This window comes from Dasypus novemcinctus, chromosome 13 (genome assembly GCF_030445035.2).
Source record: "Dasypus novemcinctus isolate mDasNov1 chromosome 13, mDasNov1.1.hap2, whole genome shotgun sequence".
Classification (NCBI taxonomy): domain Eukaryota; kingdom Metazoa; phylum Chordata; class Mammalia; order Cingulata; family Dasypodidae; genus Dasypus; species Dasypus novemcinctus.
Window position 1 is genome coordinate 26103358 of NC_080685.1, and position 23173 is coordinate 26126530.

Here is a 23173-nt window from a genome sequence, read left to right on the forward strand (position 1 = left end):
ATTTTCCAGGCCACCAGCTTAAGACTTCAGCATCAAACTCTAACATCCAAAACGCCAACATAAAAAACCCAACTCTGTCCTTTGCCATGCCTTTTATCTGTGAGTCCCCACCCACCAAGGGGCAGGGACTCGACACCCTACTGAGTGACCCAATCAAAGCCCTAATTATAACTTAATCATGCCCAGGTTCAGATGAGTTTACAAACATAATCCAGTATCTATGTTTGGAATCCATAACTATAGCAAACTGCTACATTTCCCTTCCCTGTTTTTATAATTTCCTGTATTTCCCCATCCAATCTTAGCTGCCACAACCAGACAGAAAGTGCAAAGACCTTCTTTTTCTTACATCTGTAGTGGAAACCTTAGCAGCAGATATTCTCTAATATATTTTTAATCTTATCCATTGTGTCTTTCTTTCCCATAAAGTCTGTTACTTTTCTTTGCAGGCTTTCAAAGTGTTCTTTATGCTCTCCCAATGTCTTATTTTTTTTTTAAGATTATTTTTATTTATTTCTCTCCCCTTCCCCGCCATCATCTGCTCTTCGTGTTCATTCGCTATGTGTTCTTCTGTGTCTGCTTGCATTCTTGTCAGGCAGCACCGGGAATCTGTGTCTCTTTTTGTTGCATCATCTTGCTGCGTCAGCTCTCTATGTATGTGGTGCCACTCCTGGGTGGGCTGCATTTTTTTTTGCATGGGGTGGCTCTCCTTGTGGGGCACACTCCGTGCGTGGGAGGCACCCCTACGCAGGAGGCACCCCTGCATGGCACGGCATTCCTTGCATGCGGCAGCACTGCGCGTGGGCCAACTCACCACACAGGTCAGGAGGCCCAACCCTGGACCTCCTATGTGGTAGGTAGACGCTCTATCAGTTGAGCCACATCTGCTTCCCTCAGTGTCTTCTTAATTTCTTTAGTCATATTTTCTTTAAATTTTTTGAAGAGATTTTGGAGAGTTGTGTGATTATCATTGATTAATTGTATTAAACTCTGCACTCTTCAAGATATTTGTTCTTTTCACTGGGCCATCTCTTCCTTTTTCCTAGTACGGCTAGTGATTTTTCGCTGATTTCTATCTAGGCATCTAAATATGTTGGTGACTTTACTCTGGTGGCTTATTTCTCTCTTGCATATTGTTTTTCACAGCTCTTATTTAATATTTGGTTCAGCTTATTTTCAATCTATAAAATGCCCAGCTTAAGTTTTCAAAAATCGGGCTACAGACTCACTAGTGGGGGCAGAGATTTTCTCCTGGAGGTTGGATACAGAGAGCTCAGTTTTTCCAGACCAGCCAGCAGATGGCACTAGTCAGCATGTCTTTCCATGGAGGAGTTTCAGTCTTGGCTTTCCTGTGTTCCTGTGTTGAATCTCCAGATCAGAGATTCAAAGTGGGCTGTGCTGGCCAAATTCACTGAAGAAAAGCACCCCAACCTCCCCCCCCCCCCCCACCTTTTCCCTTGAAACAGCTGACAGGGAGAAAGATGTCTTTTCCCTTCTCAGTGAGCAAGTATTTTTACCCAGTGTAATCTCTTGGGGTTGGGGGAGGGGAGCCCTTCCCAGCCACCATGGGGCTTGGTAACTCCTGTTTGTCATTTTGGCTTCTTCATCTCTCTGGCCCTTACCCTCCTGGGAGTACTGTCCTGGTCTGCTGACCCCCAGAGTAGATCCCTTGGACAGCTTTTGGCTCTTTCTCCATTGTTTTTGTGAGAGCATTCAGTTCTTTCTGTCCATCACCATCTTCCCACAGTCTGCATTCTATAAATTTTGATGTGTTGGGTTCGCATTTTCATTCCAATCAAGATATTTACTGATTTCTTTTGCAGTTTCTTGTTTGACCTACTGATATTTTAAGAGTGTGTTGTTTGGGAAACAGACATGGCTCAACTGAAAGAGCATCTGCCTCCATATGGAGGGTCCAGGGTTCGTTCTCCAGGGCCTCCTGACCCGTGTGGTAAGCTGGCCCACACGCAGTGCTGCCATGTGCAAGGAGTGCCGTGCCATGCAGGGGTGCCTCCACCTAGGGGTGCCCCACGTGCAAGGAGTGCACCCTGCGAGGAGAGCGGCCTGTGTGAAAAAAAGGTACAACCTGCCCAGGAGTGGCTCCACACACAAGGAGAGCTGATACGGGAAGATGATGTAACAACAACAAAAAAAGAGAAAGTTTCCCATACCACCTGATAATGCAAGTGGACACAGAAGGACACACAGCAAATGGACACAGAGAGCAGACAACGGGGAAGGGGAGAGAAAGAAATAAAAATAAATCTTAAAAAAAAAAAAGCATGTTGTTTAACTTCCTTATATTTGTGAATTTTCCAGTTCTGCCTGTTACTGATTTCCAACTTCATTTCATTATGCTCAGAGAAAGTTCTTTGTACAATTTGAATCTTTTGAAATTTATTGAGATCTGTTTTGTGACCCAACATGGGATCTATCCTGTAGAATGATCCTTATGCGCTTGGAAGAATGTATATCCTGCTGTTTGGGGGCTCAGAGTTTTGTATATATCTGTTAATTCTAGTTCATTTATTGTATTATTCAAGATCTCTGTTTCCTTATTTGTCCTCTCTCTGATGTTCTGTCTGTTGATAAGTGTGGTAAATTGAAGTCTCCAACTATTATTGTAGAGGTATCTGTTTCTCTCTTCAGTTTTGCCAGTGTTTGCCTCATGTATTTTGGGTCTCCATGGTTAGGTGTATAAGTATTTATGATTGTTATTTCTTCTTGATGTATTGCCCCTTTTATTAATATATAGTGTCCTTCTTTGTGTTTAGAAAAGTTTTGCATTTAAAGCCAATTTTGTCCAATATTAGTATAGCTACCACAGCTCTTTTTTTGTTACTATTTGCATGGAATATCCTTTTCCAACCATTCACTTTCAATCTGTTTGTGTCTTTGTATCTAGGTGAGTCTCTTATAAACAGCATATAGTTGGATCATGCTTTTATGGCCTTTCTGCCGATCTGTGTCTTTTGATAGAGGAGTTTAATCTATTAACATTCAATATTATTACTGTAAAGGCAGTACTCACTTCAGCCATTTTATCCTTTTTTTTCTTTTTTCTTTCTTTTTACCTTTATATTTACTCTTACTGATAATCTTCATTTCTTTGCATTACTCAAAGCCACGCTCTCCTGTCTTCCTTTCAACCTGAAGAACTCCCTTTAGTAATTCTTGTAGAGGAGGTCTTTTATTGACAGACTGTCTCACTTTCTATTTATCCATGACTATTTTAAACTCTCCCTCATTACTGAAGGAAAGTTTTGCCAGATAAAGAGTTTTTGGCTTGCATTTTTTCTCTTTCAGTACATTAAATATCATATCACTCACAGCATTCTTGCCTCCATGGTTACTGATGAGAAATCAGCAGTTAGTCTTATTGCAGATCCCTTGTATGTGTTGAATCACTTTTCTCTTGCTGCCTTTAGAATTCTCTCTTTATTTTTGGCATTTTACATTCTGATTAGTATGTGTCTCAGAGCAGGTCTATTAGGATTTATTCTTGGACATGTATATTTATGTCTTTCATAAGAATTAAAAAATTTTGGGCCATTATTTCCTTAAATATTCTTTCTGTCCTTTTCCCTTTTCTTCCTTGAGGATACTCCATGATGCATATGTTTGTGTACTTTGTGGTGTTATTCAAATCCTTGAGACAGTGCTCAATTTTTTCCATTCTTTTCTTTATCTACTTTTCTGTTGTAAAATTTCAATTATCTTGTCTTCTAGTTTGCTGATTCTTTCTTTGGCCTGTTCATATCTGCTGTTTTATGCATCCATTATAGTTTAAATCTCTTCTGTTGTGCCTTTCATCCCCATAAGTCCTTTTAAGTTTCTGTTTATATTTTCAAATTATTTTTTACGCTCACACATTATCTTCTTAATATCTTTTATCTCCTTAGCCATATTTTCCTTCATGTCCTTGAATTGATCTAGGAGATTTGTTTGAAAATCTTTTATTCGTTCCAAATTCTGTGTTTCCTCTGAAGTTTGAATTTGTTCCCTTGACTGGGCCATGTCTCCCTATTTCTTAGTATGGCTTGAAGTTTTTTGCTGATGTCTAGGCACCTGATTGTTTTGATGAATTTACTCTGAAGGTCAGTTTTTCTCTCTTGCCTAGATTTTTATTGGCTTTGTATTAAGGCTCTTCTTTGATGCTTAGTCCACCTTATTCTAGATCTTTAGAATAGTCACTGTTTCAATTATCAGATTTTTTCAGCTTTCATCTCATCTGATTCTTTCCCTAGATATATGGTACAGTTTTTAGGGTTGCACTTTTTGTGCAGTTGTTTCACCTCCAGGAGAAAGCTTCCTTTCTTCTCTTCCTTCTCTAGGAATCTTGATCTGCTCTGTTTGTTTTTGTTTTTCCTATGTAGTTTTTCACATTCCTTTCATTGTCTCTAGCTGCTTTTGCCTGGAAGGGAAGTTCTGGGAGGAGGGTCATCCTGGAGAGGACTTTTCTAAGTCAGTATTCCCCAGTCAAAACAGAGGTAGGGACCCACTAAGGTGGCCCAGCCAGCTTCAAAGTGCCATGGGGAGGGGATCTAGAAAGATGCCAAAAGCCTCTTTGACAACCCCCCAAAGCTGTGCTTTTCTGGCCTGCCCAGCAAATTCAGCCCTTCAGCTAACTGTCCCCCACAACCCTGAGGAAGTACTACATCTTTAAATCCCCACCACCTCCTCTCCTGTCCATGGTGAGGTTGAAATGATGATGGCTGCTGCTGCCTGTGTCCAGGGCTGGTTGAAACAATAGCTCAGAGCTGGGGCCCAGTGATCCTAAACTCACTAATCAAAAGCCGTGATTAGGGAAGTGGACTTGGCCCAATGGATAGGGCATCCACCTACCACATGGGAGGTCCAAGGTTCAAACCCGGGGCCTCCTTGACCGATGTGGAGCTGGCCCACGCGCAGTGCTGATGCATGCAAGGAGTGCCCTGCCATGCAGGGGTGCCCCCATGTAGGGGAGCTCCACGCGCAAGGAGTGTGCCCCATAAGGAGAGCTGCCCAGTGCGAAAAAAGTTCAGCCTGCCCAGGAATGGCGCCGCACACATGGAGAGCTGACATAGCAAGATGATGCAACAAAAAGAAACACAGATTCCCGGTGCCACTGATAAGGATAGAAGTGGTCACAGAAGAACACACAGCGAATGGACACAGAGAGAAGACAACTTGGGGGAAGGGGAGAGAAATAAATAAAAAATAAATCTTTAAAAAACAAAAAACAAAAGCTGTGGTTAGTGATTGGCCATCCTCCACCCCCATTCTTGAGGAAGAGGATGTTAATGGCCCTTACTGTCACCAGTGAGCTAGCCAAGGACTGGACCCCAAAGCAGCCTGCCATGAGAGTCCAGGATGACGGCCAGCTGGCAGCTGCTGTGCTGAGAGAGTGACTCACTGTTCTCACTATAGTTTATCAGCCTTTCCTCCCACTTTTCCCTGGATGCTGTACAGTGTTATTCTCTGGAGCCTCAGAACAGTTGTTTCAGATAGTTCCTGCCTATTTATTAGCTGTTTTGGTGAGAAGACTGAGTCCTGAAGCTCCCTACTCCACCATCTTCCCCAGAAGTCCCCAGAGTTTCCTTTCGAATTACAAAACTGTAAGAGAAGAATAAAGTATTTAGATATATAGAAAAGCCATTATTCAGTATATTTTATCCAGCAACTTTCTAAGCTCTCCTATTCCTCAAATGGTTTTTTGATTGACTAGGTAAATAATTGTGTATTTTGGAAAATATTTATATTAGTCAGTCAAAGGGATGTTGATGCAAAATACCACATATCTGTTGGCTTTTATAAAAGGTATTTGTTTGGGGTAGAACCTTACAGTTACCAGGCCATAAAGCATAAGTTACTTCTCTCACCAAAGTCTGTTGCCACATGTTGGAGCAAGATGGCTGCCAATGTTCAGCCTTCCTCTTTCTCTTAAGGCCCCATGATCCCAGCTTCTTCTAGTATCAGATGTAGGCTGGGATAGTCTCATCTCCCAGGGCTCGTTTCTTTCTGGGCTCAGCTGCTCTGCTCTCCTCCCATTTGTTTACTTCCTGGGCTCCAGCTCAAAACTTCAACTAACTTATGTCTTGGACCCAGCATCCTATTGGCATGGCCCAATCAAAGCCTTAGTCATAATTTAATCAAGTAAGAGTGAAGCCTCTGAATCCAGTACAATCTAAAGTACCCAGAGGAAAAGACCAGTTTATAAACATAATCCAATATCTATTTTGGGGATTCATAAACAATATCAAACTACTACAATATTAAATTTTTTCTCTTACTTTTGTTATTTTTGTATCACTTTGATAATGAGCACGTCTACTGTTACCTTATTTTATTGATTCTAAGATGCTATTTGGGGAAGCAGATTTGGTCCAATGGATAGGTAGGTCTGCCTACCACATGGGAGGTCCAAGGTTCAAACCCCAGGCCTCCTGACCCGTGTGGAGCTGGCCAGTGCGCAGCGCTGATGTGCGCAAGGAGTGCCATGCCATGCAGGGGTGCCCCCATGTAGGGGAGCTCCACATGCAAGGAGTGCACCCCGTAAGGAGAACTGCCCAGCATGAAAAAGTGCAGCCTGCCCAGGAATGGTGCTGCACACATGGAGAGCTGACACAGCAAGATAATGCAACAAAAAGAAACACAGATTCCCAGTGCTGCTGACAAGAATACAGGCGGACACAGAAGAACATGCAGCAAATGGACACAGAGAGCAGACAACTTGGGGGAAGCAGGGAAGGGGAGAGAAATTTAAAATAAATAAATAAATCTTAAAAAAAAAAAGATGCTATTTGATTTTAAGTACTACTAGAAAAGAATCTGCCAATTAAACTGAAAATCATTGATTGTAAGATGCATCCCAATTTCAGAGATGCTAAAATGTAATATAAAAATGCAATTTGGAACTGATGAAATATTGGCTGTTAGATCATGATGTAATGTGCCTTTTCCTTGAAAAATCGGTAGAAATTCATGGTAGTAGGCTTTTAAATTCTGGAAAAACCTGGCAGATTGAATACATGTATTTAAGCTGTTCCTTCTTGAAAGGTCACTAAATTGAAGTTTAAAAAGGCATAAACCTGTGAGGACAAAGAGAACAAGAGAAGAGACCATAGCAGAAAAGAAGTGTCAGCAATTTTTAGAAAACAATAATTGAATGAATTGAGATGTTTAACTGTGTACCTCTTTTACAGAAATTAAAATTAGGAATTAAAATTTTTATCTTTATTAAGAAAAATCAAGAAATTTAGCGTGATAATTTATGTTTTCCGGGAAATGGACTTTTGCCCAGTGGTTAGGGCGTCCGTCTACCACATGGGAGGTCCGCGGTTCAAACCCCGGGCCTCCTTGACCCGTGTGGAGCTGGCCCATGCGCAGTGCTGATGCACGCAAGGAGTGCCCTGCCACACAGGGGTGTCCCCTGCGTAGGGGAGCCCCACGTGCAAGGAGTGTACCCTGTAAGGAGAGCCGCCCAGCGTGAAGGAAAGTGCAGCCTGCCCAGGAATGGCGCCGCCCACACTTCCCGTGCCGCTGACGACAACAGAAGCGGACAAAGAAACAAGACGCAGCAAAAAGACACAGAAAACAGACAAACAACTGGGAGAGGGGAGGGGAATTAAATAAATAAAAATAAAATCTTAAAAAAAAAAAAATTTATGTTTTCCTCTCGGCTAGTCAGGCAATATAACCTGGATTAGAAATGAGAAAGGAGAAAATGTTTTTATGACCTCACATGAATATACTCAGTTGCTGGAATAGATGATCACTCTGATGCTAGCATGCCATCTCTGCTCTTAGGAAATGTTCATCAAATATTTAAGTGCTATTAAGAGGTAGGCACAGTTCCAGGTATTGGAGATAGGAACAAAACAAAAATGTAGTATTTTTACTTGGTCATCAGAAAAATAATTCCAAAGCCTTTTCCCTTAACCAAGTAAGACTTCAAGTTACATGAGAAACTAAATAGATAAATGTATGCTTATTTGTTTCCCCACCTTACTCTTCCCCCAGTTCTTCAGTAATTGGTTTAAATTTGGTTTGGAGCATCCAAGTTCTTTGGCGATAAGTAACAAAGTGTCCATTTTCTACAGGACATGTGGTAGTTCTTGTTGAGCATCACATCTGTGGATATAACTCCTGTTCCTAAATGAGCCCTCCCTTGTTTGGCCAGGCCTAGGAAAAGACTGGCATAATCTTTCTATTAGGCAGTCCCAGGCAGGACATTAATATCCCTCCTGTGGTTCTTGGAAGAATTTAACAGCTAAATGATACTCATAACAATGATATTAATAATACTATCTATGTATACTTTATAAAGGTCTTAACATAACATCTCATTTTATTGTCTGCATGTGAGATGAGTAGTATTCCTGTTTTACAGACTCGGGGGGTTTAAGTGACTTACTTAAGTATACACTGGTAAGTGACAGAGCTAGAAATTTTAACTAATCTGTTGACTTCAATCCTGAACTCATTCTGTTAGCCAAGTGTTTTCCCTTAAAAGACTATGGGAAATTATTTCCACCTGAAAAAAGTAATCTCCTTGCTAAAGTTCAATTTATGGAAAATAAAATAGAATCACCTAATGAAACTTCATCCACACCCGTGAAATGAAACCAAAGGTCAGGTTACCCAAATCAGCAGTTTTCTGATAAAAGTTTGAGTGTGCCCCTCCCTGGTATCTGGACAGAGTTGTCCTTGCATTGCTCTCTCAAGTTAGATTCTGAATGCTCTGGACAAATAATGCTATTTGCTTTGTTGTATGTGTGTGTGTGTGTGTGTGTTTGTGTGTGTTTTTGTTTCTCCCAAAGATCAGTTTTCCCTTCCATTACATTTTTAAAGTTTTTCTTGGGATATGGAAAATTGGAGTGAGGCTGGGAAGGGTATGCAGATTTCATAGAGCTGCTCCAGGAGCTGCAAGTGTTATTTTAATTATGTAATTTGAGTAATTACATTAAATTATATAATTTATAATTAGATATTTTTCTAAGTACCTTTGTGTATAAGTTTTATTGTGTTTTTTTTCCCCATTTATAGTCTTATGTTTGCCACTGTCTATCACCCTAGTTTTAAGGCCTTATTTCATTTCATGCTTCAAGTGCCATAACATCATTAGTCTTCCTTATTTCATTCTCTCCTTCAAGTGCTGTAACATCGTTGGTCTTCCTTATTTCATTCTCTCCTTAACTTAATTCATTCAATACTCAAATATAGATCAAACTTTCTTTTTATTGCTTATTTTATATAGTTTCCTGTTGTCTATCTCCGTAAGTCCCAATTCCTATGTCTGATTTTTAGGATCCTCCATAATCTGTTCTTAACCTACCCATCCAACATTATCTGTCCCCTAACATGTGCCCTCTATTCAAAATCAGACTATCTCCTGAAGGTATACAAGTTCAAACCCATTCCTATTTATTGACTTCAGCTTATAGTTTCTCTTATTCATCCAATCCTCTGGGTCCAACCAAGGCTTCCTTGATAAGTGTAATTAGCAATAAGCTCCCCTGTTCTAACTGCTTACGTCACTTACTGTCTGTTCTGCACATTTTTGCTCTTTTATTACATTACCTTTAATAAAATATTATACACTTTTATTGTTCTCTCATTGTTTCACATACATAAACTAACCCAAATTTAAGCATAACACCAGAAACCAGATGTGCCTCGAACAATTCTTGAACATGTACCAGACGCATTTTAAATGCCTGTTAAGGGAAGCGGATGTGTCTCAACTGATAGAGGGTCTGTCTACCATATGAAGGGTCTAGGGTTTGATCCCCAGGGCCTCCTGACCCATGTGGTAAGCTGGCACACGTGCAGTGCTGCTGCATGCAAGGAGTGCCATGCCATGCATGGGCACCCCCTCGTAGTGGTGCCCCACACACAAGGAGTGCACCCTGTAAGGAGAGCTACCCTGCGTGAAAAAAGTGCAGCCCACCCAGAAGTGGCACTGCACACACGGAGAGCTGATGCAGCAAGATGACGCAAAAAAAAAGAGACGCAGTTTCCCAGTGCTACTGGATAATGCAATCGGATGCCGAAGAACGCACAGCGAATGGACACAGAGAGCAGACAACTGGGGGGGGGAGTAAATAAGTTTTTAAAAATGCTAATTATGTCAATAAATATGTGACAAGGCTCTCTGAGGATGATGACGGTTCAAATGGATAAGATTTATTCTGGATGTGAATCTGCATCTCTTTATTTTTTGCAAGACCCTACTTGATAATGACTTTTACTTTCTTTTCTTCCTTGCCTTTGTTTTGGTGACAGGCTGTTGATGATGTGAAGAAAGGTTACATTAAAGCAGAGGAAAAGTCCTACCAGTTACAGAAACTGTATGAACAAAGGAAAATGGTCATGGTAGGTTTATGTTCCCTATAATATCTTTATAAAATACCCTTGCTTTATTTCTCAAAGCTTTTGCTCCGGTCATTTTTAAAAGGTGTTATAATCTGGTCCTTGGTTTTAATAACACAAGGAAAAGTTTATCGACTCATGAAAAGTCCCTTGTGTCCTCCATTTAGCACACAAATAGCTTTTATTACTATACATATATATTTATTATTAATAATAACCAGAGTATTCCTTTTTTTAAGCAGTATTCTTTTTGATAAACAACAAATGTACTAAAGCAAATGTGCAAAACATTACAAAATGATAAAGATTTTGTAAGAACTGATATTTAGATTGTTCGCATTAGAAATTATTTTAGTTGTGATTTAGCAATAGGAAAATCATTTGTTTTTACAACTTCCATTTCTGTAGTTAAACACCTGTGCTCAATAGTGCTTGTGGTTGGTATGATGTCCTAGAGCTATTCAATCAATAGCAACTAGCCACATATGGCTATTTAAATTTAAATTTAAATTAAGTAAACTTAAAAATCCAGTTCCTCAGTTACACCAGCCACATTTCAAGTGCTGACTCGTTACATGTGGCTAGAAGATACCATATTGGATAGTGTAGACACAGAACATTTTCATCATTGCAGAAAGTCTATTGGACAGGGCTGCCTAGAGTGTTTCTTAAATGTTTTAAAATTAGTTTTCAATTTGTATCTGCCATAAATACAGGCATGGAAATTGTCAAAAATAAAATTTGTAAAAAAACACCTTTAAAACTTCCACTCATGTTTAGCATTTTAAAATTTCTCCTAGTAAATGGGTTAGAGTTTTACTGGACAAAACTTAGAAAATCTGACAAGAAACTTAGGAAATTTGACAAACACAGTAAGCTATTATGAAATCACTTTTAGGCTCAATTTTATATCTCTTAATTACCCAGTTAAGAACTAGAGTGCAGGGGAGCAGATATAGCTCAGTGGTTGAGCACCTGTTTCCCATGTACAAGGTCTTGGGTTCAATCTCCAGTACCTCCTTTAAAAAAAAATGGATTTAATTCAGTTATCATTTATACATTCATTTAGTATATATTTGATTGCCAGACACTGTGCTAGGCACCAACAAGACAGTGTGAACAGGACTGACAAGGAACTGCCCCTTATGGAGCTTACATTCTAATGGGAGAGGCAAATATGAAGCAAGGAGGAAAAAAAAAGAACTAGAGTGTAGCTGATACGTTTTCCCATGGGCCACTGGTATTGAGTATAAAATGTGCTTAAACGTAAATGTGTGTATAACACATAATGCTGCAATCCGATTTTAAAGAAAGCCCCATCAAAGTTTGAATTTTATTCAAATATAATTTCATGTATTCAAGTATCAGTTTTCAAAGACATTAGCCTAGCCAGTGATCATCGTCAATACATAGAAACTTCCAATTCAGGTGGACCCTTCAGAGTCCTGGTACCATTAACTATAGCAACTTAGTAGGGTTGATAGACCTATGATTAGGGTATCAGGACACTTGGGGGACTTATCCTGGTCAGTTGCACAATCACTGTGAGACCTTCAGCATTTCAGTAAATTTCTTGGTTTTGTTTTGGGGATGTTCATATAGTCAGATGTCAACTAGAGTCTTGACAAAATACTCCAAGGGTCTTGTAGATAATAAGCTTTGTATAAAGTTCCCTTGTTCTCCAAATCTTTTAACATTCACACAAACAATAGACACATGTAAATTATATTTCAGGAGTGGTCTGAATTTCCCATTGTCGAAATGGCAAATAAGGAGTTTCTACATTAGTATTTTTCAACATTATTTTTAATGATTTAACATAAGGCAGTATGTGTGAAAGTCATTGTTTCTCAAAATGTGGTCCCTAGCCCATGTATAAGAGAATTACCTGTGATGACTATTTAAAATGCAGATTTCTGGACTCCACCCAATATTTACTAAGCCAGAATTTCTGGGGATAGGACCTAGAAATCTTTATTTTTAAAAAAATACCCTAGTGATTCTGAAACTTTAGTTAATACAGAATCATTATTGTAGGTGTTTGGGAAAATTGGCTTCCAGGGTTCTTTTCAAGCCCTTATTTCAATTGTGGACCTGGTTTGACCATTGGCAGGTTGTTTGAGAGTGCAGAACATTCTGTAGAATGGATCTTGACCCATTCAGCTAAAGTTTTCTGCTCTGTTAGTTCTGAGTCTCTGCTTTAATAACTGTCCTATTTCCATATTATCTGCCTTGCTGAATATTAAACATTTATAAAATATCCCATGCTGTACCATTCTCCTTCTGGTCTAGTGTGGCTGCCAACTAAGTGGTAGATGAATCAAGGAAAGTAATACTCAGGATCTGTACATAGCTCCTCAAAACAATATTAAAGGAGAATGCCACAATCATTTTGTGTTTTAAATATAAATATACACCCCTTTGTGAATGTTTGAAAACAAAAGTTCACTTGTCTTTTGGAAATTTTGAATTTATGTAAATTTTTAAATGTTTTTTCTTTTCTACATTATGCAATCCCAGAGACTCTAGGGATTGTGCACTTAAAGCTGAGAAATACTACCCAATCTGAAAATCTCTAAAAACCTTAAGTCTCCCCAATGAGACTTTAGCACGAGGTCTCCTCACTAAGGGTACAGATGCTCTTGGCTTTCACTTAGGTTATTTGTAGAACTTACACTATTAGGAAATCCCCTGAAGGTCTTTTGCTTTCAAAGACTAACACCCTTGAGTATGGAGGGATAAATCAGCCTTTTTATTCAGAGGGAAGAGAAAAGGCAAATATTATGTGGCTGGGTTCATTCTCATTTACTCATAATAACCATACAGCTGTTAGTCCCACTTTATGGAGGAGAAATGGAGTCTGAGAGATTAAGATTTTTTACCCAAAATCACATAGCTGTTCAGAAGTAGAGTTGGGATTTGGAAAGAGGATTTGAACCCATTTTTGTCTTGCTCCAATCCATATGATTTTTCCTATATCAGAGAAGAGAGTATGGCAACAGAGTCTTTTATTTCCAGATGGTATAGGGAAGCCCCCAAGTAGAGTAATTTACTCAGGGTCAAAAGAGAATTCAAGATTTGTAGAGCTTCATATCTCTGTTGATCTCTTTTCTTTTCTTTTCTTTTCTTTTTTTAAATGAAGTGCACTTCATATGTTTTTTTAAAGATTTATTTATTTATTTCTCTCCCCTCCCCACTCCACCCTGGTTGTCTGTTTTCTGTGTCTATTTGCTGCGTCTTCTTTGTCTGCTTCTGTTGTTGTCAGTGGCACAGAATCTGTGTTTCTTTTTGTTGTGTCATCTTGTTGTGTCAGCTCTCCATGTGTGCGGCACCATTCCTGGGCAGGCTGAACTTTCTTTCGTGCTGGGTGGCTCTCCTTGCGGGGCGCACTCCTTGCACGTGGGGCTCCCCTACACGGGGGACACCCCTGCGTGGCAGGGCACTCCTTGCATGCATCAGCACTGCGCATGGGCCAGCTCCACACGGGTCAGGGAGGCCCGGGGTTTGAATCGCGGACCTCCCATGTGGTAGACAGATGCCCTAACCACTTGGGCCAAGTCCGCCACCCGGTCTCTTTTCTTAATCCCTGCCTTTGCACATTTCCTTTTTTTTTTTCAGGAGGTACAGGGGATTGAACCCAGGACCTCATACATGCAAAGCAGGCACTCAACCACAGAGCTACACCTGCTTCCTTGCACAATTCTTTTAAAAAAAGAAAAAGAAAAAGTATACAGTGAAACTCTTAATTAAGAATTTGGCAAAAAATATTTTCAAAACAATTTTGGGGAAGTGGGTATGACTTAAGCAGTTGGGCACCTGCCTACCACAAGGGAGGTCCCCAGGTTTAGTTCCCGGTACCTCCTAAAGAAGACAAGAAAGACAGCTGACACGATGGGCCAGCATGAAGTCAAGGAACACAGTGAGAAAGACAGCAAGCAGGGAGTGGATGTCGCTCACACGATTGGGCACCTCCCTCCCACATGGGAGTCCTGGGTTCAGTTCCTGGTGCCTCCTAAAAAAGTAAAAGAAGATGAGCAGACATAGAGAGCACACAACAAACAGACACAGAGCAGACAGCGAGCACAACCTAGTGTGTGGTGGGGAGGAATAAATAAAATATATTTTTTTAATTTAAAAAATGAAACAAAACAATATTGGTGGCTCTCAAAGAAGAGAGCTCCCAACAAATGTATCATATGAGAGCTTTTTTTTGTCAAAGGACACAAGCAAAACTGGTCTCAAGACTCCATGACAGGGAAACGGACTTGGCCCAGTGGTTAGGGCGTCCGCCTACCACATGGGAGGTCCGTGGTTCAAACCCCGGGCCTCCTTGACCAGTGTGGAGCTGGCCCATGCACAGTGCTGATGCGTGCAAGGAGTGCCCTGCCACGCAGGGGTGTCCCCGCGTAGGGGAGCCCCACACGCAAGGAGTGCGCCCCATAAGGAGAGCCGCCCAGTGTGAAAGAAAGTGCAGCCTGCCCAGGGATGGCGCCGCACACACTTCCCGTGCCGCTGACGACAACAGAAGCAGACAAAGAAACAAGACGCAGCAAATAGACACAGAGAACAGATAACCGGGAGAGGGGAGGGGAATTAAATAAATAAATAAATAAATCTTAAAAAAAAAAAAAGACTCCGTGACTTGGAAGCAGACTTGGCCCAATGGATAGGGTGTCCGCCTACCACATGGGAGGTCTGCAGTTCAAACCCTGGGCCTCCTTGACCCGTGTGCAGCTGACCCATGCACAGTGTTGATGCACGCAAGGAGTGCCCTGCCACGCAGGGGTGTCCCCCGCGTAGGGGAGCCCCACGTGCAAGGAGTGCGCCCTGCAAGGAGAGCCTCCCAGCGCAAAATAAAGTGCAGCCTGCCCAAGAATGGCGCCGCACACACAGAGAGCTGACACAACAAGATGATGCAACAAAAAGAAACACAGATTCCCGGTGCTGCTGATAAGGATAGAAGTGGTCACAGAAGAACACACAGCGAATGGACATAGAGAGCAGACAATGGGGGTGGGGGAAGGGGAGAGAAATAAATAAAAAATGAATCTTAAAAAAAAAAAAGATTCCATGACACCCACTGGCATTTGTAGAAGTCTTGAATAGCTTTGATCAAAATTTACTTATTGAGCATGTAGAAAGTTACTGATGAGAGCATTAGGAGGTTGACTTGAAGTGAGTGCCAAAGGCCTGTTCACAGGGCACTCTTTCTTTTAACATTTTATTGCGGAAATTTTCAAATAGATAAAGAAGTTGAAAGAATAGGATGGACAGCCCCATGTATTCATTCACCAATTTCAACAACTATCGAGTTTATTCTATTCCTGTTGTATCTCCTCTGTTTCATTCCCCACCGCCCCCCAGAGTTTGTCTTGTTTTGTTTTGTTTTAGGAGGTACTGGAGATCGAACCCAGGACGTTGTACATGGGAAACAGGCAGTCAACCACTTGAGCTAGATCTGCTCCCCCAGAGTTTTTAAAAGTTTCTACCATACATGCATCATTTTGCAAAGCATTCTTAAGAGAGAAAAAGGATTGTTGAGCCCACTGGCTAAGGATATTGAAGCTGTTTGTTTTTCATGATTTTCTTTCTTTCCTTTTTTTTTTAACCTTTTATTTTGAAATACTTTCAGACTTACACCACAGTTACAAAAATAATACATATCCCATACAGAGAATTCCAACATACCCCTGTCCCCAGGTACCCAGATCCACTAATTTTTACATTTTGCCACATTTGTCATTTTATTTATCTGTCCATCCATTTATCTATCTGTCTCTCTATTAATCCATTTTCTAAACACTTGAGTATAGGTTGTATATATCATGCTCTTTGAACACTTAATACTGCTACATACATTTCCTAAGAACAAGGATATTCTCCTATGTAACCACCTTAAGTGCTATTATCAAGTTCAAGAAATTTAACATTCATGCACAGCTTACAGTCTATATTCCAAATTTTTCACATGCCCTAATAATGTCCTATTAGATCCTGTCCAGGATCACCTATTGCATTTAACTGTCATTGTTGCTTAATTGTGGGAACATATATACAACATGAACTTCCCATATCAACCACTTCCAAGCATACCATTTAATAGGATTAATCGCATTTACAATCTTGCGGTATCCTTACCACCTTCCATTACTAAAACTTTCCCATCTTTCTAGACAAAACCTTACACCCATGATGCATTAAATCCCCATTCTCTCTGCCCCCTATCCCTGAGAACCCATACTCTAATTTCTGTCTCTTTAGGCTTGCATATCCTCCAGTTTTTTCTTTGTAGTTACCATGGGACTTTAAGTTAACATCCTAAAATCTATAACAATCTTGTTTGCTTCAGTACCAACTTAATTTCAATAAATATACAACCTATGTTCCTATACCCCTGTCCTCCCACCATTATATAGTTCTTGTCACAGATTACATGTTTATATGTTATCCAAAACTCTGACTTATCATTATACTTTATGCATTTGCCTTTTAGATCCTGTAGGAATTAAAAAGTGGAGTTATGAACCAAAAACACAATAGCACTGGCTTTTATATTTAATCATGTCATTAACTTTCACTGGAGATATTTACTTTTTCATGCAACTTTAATCTGTTGTCTATTGTCCTTTCCTTTCAAACTGCAGAACTCTCTTTAGCATCTCCTGTAGTACCAGTCTAGTGGTGACAAAGTCTCTCAGCTTTTGTTTATCTGGGAATGCCTTAATCTCTCCTTCATTATTGAAAGGCAGTTTTATTGGATATAGAATTCTTGATCGGCAATTATTTGCTTTCAGCACTTTAAATATGTCATCCCACTGTCTTCTTGCCTCCATGGTTTCTGAAGAGAAATTAGCACTTAATCTTATTGAGACTCCCTGATAACATGACACATTGCTTTTCTCTTTTGGCTTTCACAGTTCTCTCTTTGTCTTTGACCTTCAACAATTGGATTATAAAATGTTGTGGTGTGGGTTTATTTGTATTTATCCTGTTTGGAGTTGGCTGTGCATCTTGTATGTCTTTCATTAGATTTGGAAAGTTTACAGACATTATTTCTTTGACTATTCTCTCTGCCTCTTTGCCTCTTCTTCTGGGACTCCCAGTTATGTATATTGGTTCTTGCTGGTTTCCTACAGGTTTTCCAGGCTTTCTTTACTTTTCTACATTCTTTCTGTTTCTTATATTGGATGATTTCATTTGTCTTATCTTCAAGTTCTCTGATTCTTCTGCCAACTGCATCTGTTGTTGAACCTCTCTAGGGAATTTTTATTTTACTGTGGTCTTCAGCTCTGTTTGGTTCTTTTTCATAATTACCATCTTGCTATTGATATTCTCTTTGTGTTCACCTGTTGTTTTCCTAATTTCCTTTAGTTCTTTGTTCATGTTTGCCTTTAGCTCTTTAAACATATTTAAGATCATTTTTAAAAGTTTTTGTCTGGTATGTCCAAGGCTTGGTCCTCCTCATTGATGATTTCTAATGCTTTAATCTTTTCCTTTGCCTGGCTCTTCACTTCCTGTTTTTTGAAACCTGGACATTTTGATATTTTAAGGTGTTCTATCTGGAATTTAGACTCTGAAGCATCTGTTCTTGAAGCTTGTAGCCAGCTAGTGTTTTGAAAGAGCTTTCCTTGAATGTCAATAGCTGGGAAAAGAAGAAGAAGAAGGAAAAAAGAAAATGCCTTTTCTAGTCTTCACAGATTGAACTGTGAGAGGGATCTCCTTCAGAGCTTTTCCATGCAGTTAGTTTAGAGAAGAGCTTGAGGCCAAAGCATAGGGGCCTCTATGATTCTGTACATATGTCTTGTCTTGGGCATGCAAGTATAGCCCTACGAATTTCCCCATTTACACAGACACAAATGTCCCCTCTTTCCTAGGAAATAGTTTCCTCATAGTCCTTGGCATTGCAGTGTATGTCCCACAACCAGCAATCCCTTGCCTTGGCAGGACAACTTGACTGCTCTTCCACAACATGCTGTAGGAGAGTTCTGTGATCTGCCTTGTACATGCAGGGCCAGTTCTGTGACAATAAGCCTTCAGTGAGTGTCCTAGTCCAGTCCCTTAAGCTACCACCAGACAGATTGGGCCAGATATACACGTTTCCAGGATGTGAATGAGTTATTCTGTTCCCTCCAGAATCAGGACCAGGGACCCACACTGCAAGCACCAGTGAGGGGAAGGGGCCAGCCAGGGTACCACAAAATCCTCCCACTTTCCCCCTCCACCCCCCCCCCATGGCTCCCTTGTCTGTCTGCTCATTGTCTCTGCTCATTTTTCTGCTCATTGTCTGCTCCTCTTCTTTAGGAGGCACCAGAGACTGAACCTTGGAACTCTCATGTGGGAGGTGGGCACCCAACTGCTTGAGCCACATCTGTTCCCTCCTCTTGCTTTTAAGTTTCCTTTTTCTTGATTCAGTGCTTGCCCTACTATTTCAATCCTTTAACTGCTTTCTGGAGGTTTGAGAAAGATGTTTGTCAGTTCTTGGTTTTTCACAGCTGCTCTGGAGGTACAGAGCCCTGAAGTCTCTCATTCTGCTGTCTTGATCAGGATAGGGATAATGGAGCTTTTAAAATTATTTTTTAAGTTATCATTTATTGATTGCCTAATTTTACACTAAGTACTATGCTAAATATTTTATATTTAAAACTCAAATAATTCTGAGAGGAAGGTGCTGTTATTTTCTATTTTATAGAAGAGGAAATTAATGCTCCTGAGATTAAGTAATTTGGCTGAGTTCAAGCAACTTGTCCAGTTTTACTATTAGGAAGTGATGGACCAGGATTCAAGCCCAGGGCAGTCTGTACCCAAGCTCTTTTTTTTTAAGATTTTATTTTCTATTTATTTCTCTCCCCTTCCACCCCACCCCCAGTTGTCTGCTTTCTGTATCTATTCGCTGTGTGTTCTTTTGTGTCTGCTTGTATTCTTGTCAGCGGCACCAGAAATCTGTGCCTCTTTTTGTTGCGTCGTCTTGCTGCGTCTGCTCTCTGCATGTGTGGTGCCACTCCTGGGCAGGCTGCACTTTTTTCGCACTGGGTGGCTCTCCATACAGGATGCACTCCTTGCATGTGGGACTCCCCTGCATGGGGGACACCCCTGCGTGGCACAGCACTGCTTGCACGCATTAGCACTGCACATGGTCCAGCTTACCACATGGGTCAGGAGGCCCTGGGTTTGAACCCTGGATCTCCCATGTGGTAGGTGGACATTCTAGCAGTTGAGCCAAATCCACTTCCCTATACCCAAGCTCTTAATCACTCCTTTGTATATTGCTTCCTATACCAGTCTTTGCTGCTTGTTATAACCCCAGAACAATTCTTTCTTCTTCTAAACCACCCGTTCCCTGTCATATTTACCATAGTTTAATAGTCAGGGGGGAAACGGACTTGGCCCTGTGGTTAGGGCGTCCGTCTACCACATGGGAGGCCCTCAGTTCAAACCCCAGGCCTCCTTGACCTGTGTGGAGCTGGCCCATGCGCAGTGCTGATGAACGCAAGGAGTGCCCTGCCATGCAGGGGTGTCCCCCGCGTAGGGGAGCCCCACGTACAAGGAGTGCTCCCGTAAGGAGAGCCGCCCAGCACGAAAGAAAGTGCAGCCTGCCCAGGAATGGCGCCATCCACACTTCCCGTGCCGCTGACAACAGAAGCGGACAAAGAAACAAGACGCAGCAAATAGACACAGAGAACAGACAGCCGGGGTGGGGGGTGTGTGTGGAATTAAACAAATAAATAAATATTTTCTTTAAAAAATTTTTTAAAAAATAGGGATTCTTTTTGTTCAAAGGGGCAGTAGCGGGATTAAGTAGTATCCACATTTACCACTCATTTATGAAGAATGATCAAAAAGGAGGTGGGGTCTTCCAGGGATGGTTTCTAGAGGCATTCAGAATGGTCCAGTGTTTGACATACTGTCGTAGGCTATGCTACAAAAGTGCCTCTAGCAAAACTAGGCTGTCCAGGACCCCTGGTCATAGAATTATTTGCCTTTGTATCAGTGAGGTTGGGAAAGCACCAAAATCTGTTTGTGGTGTATGCCCAGGTCGACTGTGGGGAGTTCATGCTGTGAGACCTAAAGTTCTTATAAGGTTATCCAAAACAAAAAAACATGTCAGCAGAGCCTATGGTGGTTCCATATGTGCTAAATGTGTCTGTGACAGGATCAAGCTTGCTTTTCTGATTGAGGAACAGAAAATCATTGTGAAAGTGCTGAAAGCACAAGCACAGAGTCAGAAAGTTAAATAAAGAAATAGGAAGCTTTTTTGAGAAATGTTTTTTAAAAAGGGTAGAGAAGCAGCTCAAGCAATTGAGCTCCTGTTTACCATATAGAGGACCTGGGTTTGATCCCCAGGACCCCCAGGTAAAAAGAAAAAAGAAAAAGAAAAAAGGCATCCCAGACCTGCACGGAGATAGGTGCAGGCTCCTGCATGGCAAAGCGATGCACCAAAAAGACTATGATGTATACAGATAGGGAAAAAAAAAGGATGGTGAAGTAGGATGCTAGAAGGAGGGAGAAATGAGGGGAGAAATATAGTGCAAATAACGTATTGTGGCACTAGAAGCCCCCCTTCTAAACCGACCCTTTCCTTTTATAATTTTTCACTTTCACAGTGCTGTTATTTTACTTAAAACGGAAATACAAAGTAGGGAAGGGAGTGTATGGTATGATTTTTTTCCTTTCTCTCTCTGAGCCTTCTCAGACAGCCCTGGTAACAGTAGCAATAGTTATAGGTGCCATTCATTGGTACCAAAGCCATAGGTTGCCTTGCATTTTTTTGTGTATGCCTTTGTCCCTTCCTTCTCTTCTCTCTTGGTAAGGCTGAAGGTGCGTTAACCTTGAGTTCCCCAATGCATTCTAATAAATATCCCTGCCCGATTAGTTGAAATAAACTAGGGTGCTGTGCCTGTGACGTCTCTCCAGCACTCTGCACACATTACCAGTGTATTCTGTTCTTCCTGTGTGACGTACAACTGGGTGTGTGGAGGTTCACAGCTCTGCCTTTTTCCCAGGTAATCGCTGAGAGGAAACCAGGTCAAAGTCCATGAATCTTAATTTTTTTCACTTTATCTTCCTTTCTCTGTTTGTCTTTTATTCTCCTTCCCATTCCTCTACTTTGACTTTCTTCCCTCTCACTCAAAATAGTGAACTGGGTAAAAGAGGTCATTGTTAACTGTGGAGGGCAAGAGCCACAGAGCTGAGTTAGATTCAGTAGTTTAGAGGTATATTAGATTCCTGGGCTGCTCCAGCAAATACCATGCAAAAGGACGGCTTAAACAATGGGAATTTAATGGCTCATGTTTTTGAGGCCGGGAACAAGTCCAAATCAAGGCATCATCCGGTGATGCTTTCCCCTGCCGTCTGTGGTATTCTGGGGCTGACTGCCGGCAGTCCTCGGTCCTTGGCTTCTCTGTACTTGGTAATGCACATTGGCAGCCTCTCCTGGCCTCTGTTCTCTTCCAGGTCCCTTGAATTTCAGCTTCTTGCTTCTGTGTCTTTCTCTCTGTCTGAGTTTCATTCCTCTTATAAAGGACTCAAGTAATAAATTAAGAACCATCCTGGGCCACACCTTAACTAAGTAACCTCATCAAAAGGCATCTACTTACAGTGGGTTCACCCCCATAGGAATGGGCTAAGTTTAGGAACATGTTTTCTGAGGTACATACAGCTCTAAATACCACAAGAGGTATCCCTAAATTAGTCTTGTAACATTATACCTATGAGAGCCATATATGCCACTTGATTTTGGTCCAGATGCTTTTAAAGAGGTACTGGGGAAGGGCTGGGGGACAGTGGGGCTGCTTTGGAGACTAGTTGGTGATAGTGAAAGGAGCACTGGTCTACGTATTAAACCTGGGTTCTAACCCTGGTTGTACCACTTATTACCTGTGACTTCAAGCAAATCTCATAACTGCTCTAGGTTTCTATAAAATGACTAACTTAAAAGGTCTCTGTCAGTTTAACATTTTATGAATCTGAGATTTGAGGTGGTTTAATCATGGTCACTGAGATCATTGTAACTTTTGGTTAGAGAAGAAAAAGAAAGAAACTAACTCCCTTTCCTTAATTATAACATAGATTTGATCCCTATTCTTTAAGTACAGTGAAACTAGAGAGCCAGACTCATTGGCATCTTGTGTTTCTTCTAGTCCTAGGAATCTCAGCTACAGTGTCACTTCCAGCTTCATTTGTTTGTCCTTTTCTAAGTAAAGAAAGGGAGCAGGGTGTCTAGAGGTAGGAAAGCAGAAGTCGGAAGTGGAATAAAAGATTGTTTCAGGGACCTGTCCCAATTTAGGGATAGGTGTGAGATCAGAGGCGGGGTCTTCAGATTGCTAGGTGAACATAATCTCTTTGTTTCTTTTCTTGTACCATCTCAGCAGCTCTTCATTGTGGTTTAGTTCCATAGTAACACCTTTCCCCTTCCTTTTTTTTCTAGTACCTTAACATGCTAAGAACTTGTGAAGGTTACAATGAAATCATCTTCCCCCACTGTGCCTGTGATTCCAGGAGGAAGGGGCATGTTATCACAGCCATCAGCATCACGCACTTTAAACTGCATGCCTGCACTGAGGAAGGACAGCTGGAGGTGAGAGTTCAGCCTGGGGCTGGAGAAGTCTAGGGGATAGGGCTAGGAGCACTCGGGATACTTCGATATTTACTCACTTGTTAGGTTTTAGTTCCTTCTCGGGGAGAAATGAAATCAGAACTGTATTTTGGCTGGGGTATGTGAATAAGCACTGGGCACTGGCTCCACTCTGATTTTCAACTCCATTGGCTGCTTCCATTGACTTTTACTCTTTAGTTCCATCATTTCCCCGAAATGATGTAGACA

At 41.1% G+C, this 23173-nt stretch overlaps 1 protein-coding gene across 1 annotated transcript in view; it reads left to right on the forward strand.

Annotated features, from left to right (window-relative positions):
* SNX27 (sorting nexin 27) overlaps nt 1–23173 on the forward strand; it is a 110598-nt gene that overhangs the window by 81773 nt on the left and 5652 nt on the right. Inside the window, exons 8-9 of the mRNA XM_058309642.1 lie at nt 10267–10356; nt 22778–22927. Coding sequence (XP_058165625.1) covers nt 10267–10356; nt 22778–22927 — 240 coding nt within the window. The remainder of the gene's footprint in view (nt 1–10266; nt 10357–22777; nt 22928–23173) is intronic.